Source organism: Sylvia atricapilla, chromosome 25 (assembly GCF_009819655.1).
Source record: "Sylvia atricapilla isolate bSylAtr1 chromosome 25, bSylAtr1.pri, whole genome shotgun sequence".
NCBI lineage: Eukaryota > Metazoa > Chordata > Aves > Passeriformes > Sylviidae > Sylvia > Sylvia atricapilla.
In genome coordinates this window covers 5072290-5079253 of record NC_089164.1, presented here as the reverse complement: position 1 = coordinate 5079253, position 6964 = coordinate 5072290, and the positions used below count along the sequence as shown (strand labels likewise).

Here is a 6964-nt window from a genome sequence, read left to right as displayed (position 1 = left end):
TCTCCATCCTGGCCATAACCCAGGTTGGGAACAATGGCAACATTCTACTGAAGTTAGAAGTCAGGTAAATGATTTACCGAGGCAATCAGGGATAACTTATCCTTTGTTCTCCACCTTGGTTTGTCACGGAAGACTCCTGTTACAGTCAGAATCATTCCCAAATTTACCATGCTCCAGGTACAGTCAGTGACACTTTACCACCCAACTGGTACAGTCAAGGTGATGCTTTAAGAACCAATAAATGAAACAACACACAATTTGAGATAATATTAGTGTAGGAGGTAATATTAGAGCTGGTCTTTATTGGAGGCCTCCAGGAGGAGATATTGAAAAACGTCCACAAAAGCACATCCCCCACAGAGTGAACACAGTTTCAAGAGTTTAGAAAATTAGCATAATTGACTAGAATTCCCAGTTCTAGTCAGGTGATGAGGTAATTTCCCTTTCTGGTTCAACCCTGTGATAAGTTGATGCTGGCTAAATGCCAGTAGAAACAAAAGCAGAACCAGAGACCCAGTGACCCAGTGACCCAGTGACCCAATGACAGCCAGAACCACAGACCCAGAACCAGGAACCACAGACCCAGTGACCCGGTACCGCACACCTGGTACCTCAGCCCCAGGACCGCAGCCCTGGTACCACAGAACTACAGTCCCAACACCACACACCCAGTACCACAGACCCAGTGAGCCGGTCCCTCAGCCCCGGTACCCCAGTCCCGGTACCCCACTCCCTGGTACCCCAGCCCTGGTACCACAGCCCCGGTACCCCGGTAGCCCAGCCCCGGTACCCCGGTACCCCAATCCCGGTACCCCGGTACCCCAGCCCCGGTCCCGCAATCCCGGTCCCCCAACCCCGGTACCCCAGCCCCGGTACCCCGGTACCCCGGTACCCCGGTACCCCGATACCCCGATATCCCAATCCTGGTACCTCACTCCCCGGTACCCCGGTACCCCAATCCCGGTCCCCCATCCCCGGTACCCCGGTACCCCAATCCCAGTACCCCGGTTCCCCGATACCCCAATCCCGGTACCCCGGTCCCCCAATCCCAGTCCCCAGCCCCGGTTCCCTGGTACCCCAGTCCCCCAATCCCGGTTCCCCAGCCCCGGTTCCCCGCTCTCCTCACCGCCCTTCCCCGGGCGCTGCAGTCCCGCTCACGGCCGCCGGGGGCGCTGGTGGCTCCGGGCCGGGCGGGTGCGATGATTCCTCCCCGCCGGCAGGGGGCGCTGTGGCCGCGGCTCCCTCAGGCGGGATGGCGGGAGGATGGCGGCGGCATGGAGAAGGGGGTTCCTTTACAAACCCCGGGACAGCGGCCCGGTGCCCCTCTGCCCTCCGCATGGCGACAGGGGCTGTGGCAGGAACCCCAGAGCAGCGGCGGGAAGGGCAGAGGCGGGCACACCCGGGGTGACAAACAAAATGTAACAGAAACTCCGGAGCTGTGCGAGAAGCTGCAGGGCTCAGGTAGACACGGGGTGCCGGATTAAAGTGCAGTGAAAAAACCCAAAGCAACGGCAGAAAACAGCGGGGCTGGGCAGCGGCAGACGAGCTTCCACAAGCAGCTGCCACATGAAGTGGTGAGATGCTGCTCTGAGGAGGGAGATGGGGTTGGGGTCCATTCCCGTGAGGCTGGGCCTTGGAAGGGTCCCAGCTCTCGCCAGCAGTCTCACCCGCCATAAGGAGAAGCAGTGCGGGACAAAAACTGCACAGCGGCAGCAAATCCTCTCTGGGCAGCAGCGGTGCAGCACCAAACCCCTGCCTGCCTCCACTCTGATCCCGAGAGAGAGAGCTGAGCTTCACCCCTGACCCCCCCCGTTATAAATGACTATTATAAGGTTGGCTTTTCGTGAAATGTGTGCTATATGATTAATAACTTTGTGGTAAGGATGTAAGTTTTTATTTCTGCTGTTAGTAAAGAAAATTAGGCACAGTGGTAGTAGTGATAGAGTATGCTTAAACTGTCTGTTTGGCCGGGATAACATCCAGTGAACATGTAAAGAAGACTCTGCTATTGATACACCAACTATCAGCATCTCCCATCTGAAGAAAGCACGGACCAAAGGCCTAACTGGAGGTGATGATGAAGACACAGCCAAGAAACACGCAGCTTTAAAAGGCGGACCTAAGGAGGGGCCATGCAAAACAGTCCCTGGAATATGGAAACTAGTTTATGGAAAAATATGAATATTCAACAGACTGATACAACAGAAATGGTATTTAAAGAAAGCCTGTGAAATAGCAATTTGCGGACTTGGCTAAATGCCAAGTCACCCGGCTGGCCGTATTTCGCTTTTTTTTCCTTATTTCCTAATTGTCTTATCTTTTATTAAACCCTATTTCCTAAAATCTACCAAAAAGGTGAATCTCGTTTTTCACACCCCCGCCACAATCTCGCAGTATCACTGCCCTTCCCAAGAGAAACCCCCCAGTGAAGATCCTGTGGCAAACTGCGCCCCTTCCCCCTTCCCTGGCCGCTTTGTCCGTATCTTATCTCTCCCTCGAATATCTGTGTCCCTGTTTGAGAGTTATCCCAAGACAATCCAGCAACAAATGGGAGAAAAATTCCGTGAGAGAAAGAAAATAAAAAGGAAAAATCCTAACCTCCAACACTAGGGAAGAGGGACTTCTGACAAGTCTTACTTTAGACTTTCTTTTTTTTTTTTTTTTCAAATGCAACCATCTAAGCAAATGTGCCTTTAATGGTTGGTTTATACATTCACATGAGACACGAGTTTAAGTATTCGTTTATTGCATAAGCACCAAAAAAAGTCATTACCCCCTAGCAGCAGCAGAAAGCACATGGAGAAGCGAACATGTTTTTTCAGCTTTATCACAGTGTTATTCGTGCACTGTTTTTGAATTCGGCTTTTGTTTGGAAAAAGGACTTGTAAACTAAACAGCAAAACATTTACCTTTCCTAATAGCCTTTCCAACCCATAGTTTCCTCCCAGAGATGCTGCCTGCATTCTAGGCTGTGTTTGATTTGCTTCCTCGAAGAATGATGAGAAACACTGTATTCACTCAGGTCAGATGTCCCTATGTTTCAGTGCCCAGTCCCTCATACCAGCCAGGGGCAGATGCTCGGATGAATTTAAGGAGCAAGGTCACATTTCAGCATAGTTTTCTCTCTCTGTCAGTGGTCTGTACTCCCCACCTCTGTCAGTGACTGCCCTAGTCATAAGGCAACACAATTCTGCATGTCTTACACAGTGATTATTAATTTTTGTATTTTCTCATTACAGACACTCCAGTAATAATGTGCAAAAAAAAAAAAAATAGAGGGGAGGGAGCAGAGGAGGAAGGGAGAAGTGAAGGAGAACAGAGAAAGATATGAAAGGAGGGAGAAACCCTAAATGTTGCTAAACCCTGTTAAGGCAGCAAAATCTTGAGTCAGGATTATACAAGTAAATCAAGGCTGAAACTCCCCCTCTAGTGGCCTGTTGCTAATCCCTGTTTTTATTAAGCTATGAGCTGTAAGTTCTGTGTCGGCATTGCAGCAGTGTGAAGGACTCCAAAGTTAGCACTAGCCAGTATCCACTCTACCTTAATAATATACTGCTTTTAATTCCCCACACCCGTCCGTTTCCCTGGCCTCCTCTCCAAATGTTGTCATTTTCCACCTCTGGTGATCCCGAGGAAACAATCAACACCTCTGGAATGATTCAGCAGCCCCTGACAAAGGAACTCAGGTTTTTGCCCCGGCAATGGTTTTTCCAGCCGTACCTGAAAAAACAAATACATTATATAATTTGAGTGGTTAGATTATGATTGAATTGGTTTTGAAAACAGACTTTCTTAATCTTTGAGAGTCTCGGGTGAAGACTTTCAAATATCCTTCTGAATGATACAAATAAATGGAAATTATTATGAGCTCAATCTAAGCAAGCTGGGGGAAAGGGAAGAGAGCACAAAGGAGAGCTCTGGGAGAGGATGGAAATTTAGGGAATTAGAGCAGGTGCTGTGAGACAGGATTCTTGTCTTCTCCTTTTGGCTTTAGGAGAAGGACTGTGCTAAACTCCCCCAAATCCAGCTTCCCATCCATTGATCCCCCTGCCTCCCTTAGTCAGTAGCAGGACTGTCTTTGACCTCCTCTGCCCACTCTTCCCCAGTGTCCACGACAAATATCCTTACCAGGGACTGAGGCCATGAGCCTCCCGAGCAATCTTCTTGGCACACTGAATATCATCATTAAGATTATCATCTTGCAGTTCTGTAGAGAAGGGAGAAAAGATCAGTGTGGAGGAAGGCGGGGTGGAGGAGGAGCAGGGACAGATTGGCAGAAGGAAAGGTGTCCATCAGGAAGGAAGGGTCGGTGGGACACTGAGAAGATGGATGAATAGAAGGACGGAGAAATGCCCAGAGCAGCCTCTTGGCAGGTGTCATGAAGAGAGCAGGTGCTTTCATGGAATGAACAAAGAAAGTTCTTTGTTCTGTCCTACCACTTACTTGAGCAACTGATGTGGCAGGCATTCTTGGATCCAGGGGTCCTGCCATCATTGCACCAGTACTTGCTGTTGATCTGAAAGATGCCATAGTCTCTGCTTGGACCATTGTCATTAAACGCTTTTGTGTTATAATCACTCTCGTATTTCACCAGGCACGTCCCTGCAAGAGGAAGAGAGATCCCAGAGAACATTAAGGTATGCTGAGGGTAAATAAGAGGAAAGAAATAAAAGTATCCAGGATGAATGAAGTACTGGAGAGGTAATTAAATTGGTGATATCATGACCTTGAGAACTGGATGGGTAAATTCTTGGAAGGACAAAGCTCTAGATGGATATTTGTTGTGTGAACTATAGAAGGGAGCAAGGAAGGGGAACAAGAAGAGAAAAGATGAAGTCAAAGAATTGGAGGGACAGAATAGTACTGCTGGAAGATCAAAATGAAGTTAAGAGCGACAAAGGTGGTAAAGGCAGAGAGGTCCTCATTTTACTCACAGTCAGCAACAGTTGTGCCCTCAAAGCCCTCAAAGCCATTCCGACGTAGGATCTTCACCATCTCACATCTGGAAATTCTTTTTCCCTGGGTGCTTGGCAGAGCCAGGCCAAGGAAAACAAGAAGGAAGCCAAGGAAGAGCATTGACTTTCTCATCTCACAGCCCTTAGCAAGATGTGCCAAAGCAACTTGAGCTGTCTGTCTGCCAGGACTGCCTGGCAATGCCAGCCTTTTATTCCTGCTCCAAGGAGGAGGAGGAGGATCAGCTGGTTAAGCAAGCTTATCTGGGAAGTCTGGGCAGTCTTAACCGTAACAAGCCAATAAGGAAGTGGGCTAAACTCCAAAACAAATTCCTGGAAGGTGCCAGTACCTATTTCACTGGTTCATCGAGCCTGGGGCATATGTTTTCCAGAAAATCCAACAACCCTCAGTTGGATATTGTCCCAAATATCATGGACCAAAAGCTGTAGTTCTCTCGTGTGAGTGTCATGGTTTAACCCCAGCAGTCTGATAAGTCTGATAAGTCAATCTCTCACACCCTAGTGGGAAGGGAAAGGTAAAAGTTAGAAAAACAGAAAACATAAAAAGAGAATATAATTCCTGCATGCTGAGTCTGTGGGTTGAGATACAGACAGATTAATGGGGAAGAGAAAAGCCACACATGCAGGAAAAAGCACAATAAAGAGATAACACACTCCTTCCCATCAGTGCAAAGCTGTCTCCAGGAAACCCGGCTCCACCACATTAACAGTGATTTGGAAAGACAAACACCATCACTCCAAACATCCTCCTCCTTCCTTCTTCTGCCTTCAGGTTTATACTTTGAGCAGGACACTACATGTGATCTGGGATATGCTGTGGTCAGTGGGGGTCAGCTGTCTTGACTGCATCCTTCATCATGGTTTAGGAATATTATTTCCAAATTTAATACTCCTATTAAAAAGACTACAAGCTGTGCTCCTCACCATCTCTGATCCCAGGTTGAGATAAAAAGAATTTACTGGGAACAGCAATGGGTTTGATGCCTTAAGCTTTAGTGATCATATTTTCAGATTATGTGCTGCCTAGGGATGTAGTTCTGAGCCTCACATTAAGTGCCACTCAGCTCTCTTCACAGAGTAGGGAGACAAAACTAATCCTTTTCCTGCTTAAGATCAAGGACAACTTTCAGCCCAACAGCATAAACAATGGTGGACTGAAGAGAGAAAACAAGAAGGATGAGACCTCACAACCTGAAGCTGTAATTGGACAATTAAACCCCAATATGCAAATAGATCAAAACTTATAAAAATATAAGATCTCATAACTGGTCGCTCATTTTGTGTCACTCATATTCTTAATCCACCCAGCCTTGGCCAGGGTCTTGTCCTGCCCAAGGTGGATCCTGGATGCCTTTCAATAAATATCTACTTTATTCTGTAGCCTTGTCCAGTCTCTGTTTCAGGTCAGCCTTACAAGGCATCAGGTTAAGAATCGACCATAAAAAATGTCCTTGAATAGAACCTCCTATAAAGGAGGTGAAGAAGGAGTAGCTAACTTTATGTTCTTAATTCATCTTCCTTCTATCCCTTGTAGAATATTTCTGAACAATAAACTACACATGATAGAAATAAATCTGATTTATTATGGTTTTGTTCACATGGATTGTATATTACAAGCCATGGCAGATCACTGGACATTAATTAATTAGTCACTACCTCAAGATGGCTGCCTTTGAAAACACCAATTTTCTTTCTCCTACTGTATACATCAAAAAGCTCAAGAAAATAAGGATAAGAAAAAATCTTGAAAGGTAAAAATAAAAAGAGACAATGGTTATGAAAGGCCATCATAAAGCTAAGAAGATATGGCACATCTGAGAAGCAGGAGTTTCTCATGTTGGCATGTCTGATGAAGAAATAACAAAAAGGTGACTGTGCTGGGTGTGGCTGAGGTAATTTCCCTCCCAGTGGCTGGCATGGGGCTGTATTTTGGATTTGTGCTGAATGTAGGGATGATAATGGAGATACTTTTGTTATTGCTGAGCAGTGGT

At 46.9% G+C, this 6964-nt stretch overlaps 1 protein-coding gene across 1 annotated transcript; it reads right to left on the bottom strand.

Moving 5' to 3' along the window:
* Positions 1-3484: 3484 nt before the first annotated feature.
* Positions 3485-5160, bottom strand: LYZ (lysozyme). Its single transcript, XM_066335667.1, has 4 exons — positions 4935-5160; positions 4444-4602; positions 4129-4207; positions 3485-3720 (listed from the first exon to the last, which is right to left on the bottom strand). The coding sequence occupies exons 1-4, from the start codon at positions 5086-5088 to the stop codon at positions 3660-3662; spliced, it is 453 nt and encodes a 150-aa protein (XP_066191764.1). The 5' UTR covers positions 5089-5160; the 3' UTR covers positions 3485-3659.
* Positions 5161-6964: the final 1804 nt, after the last annotated feature.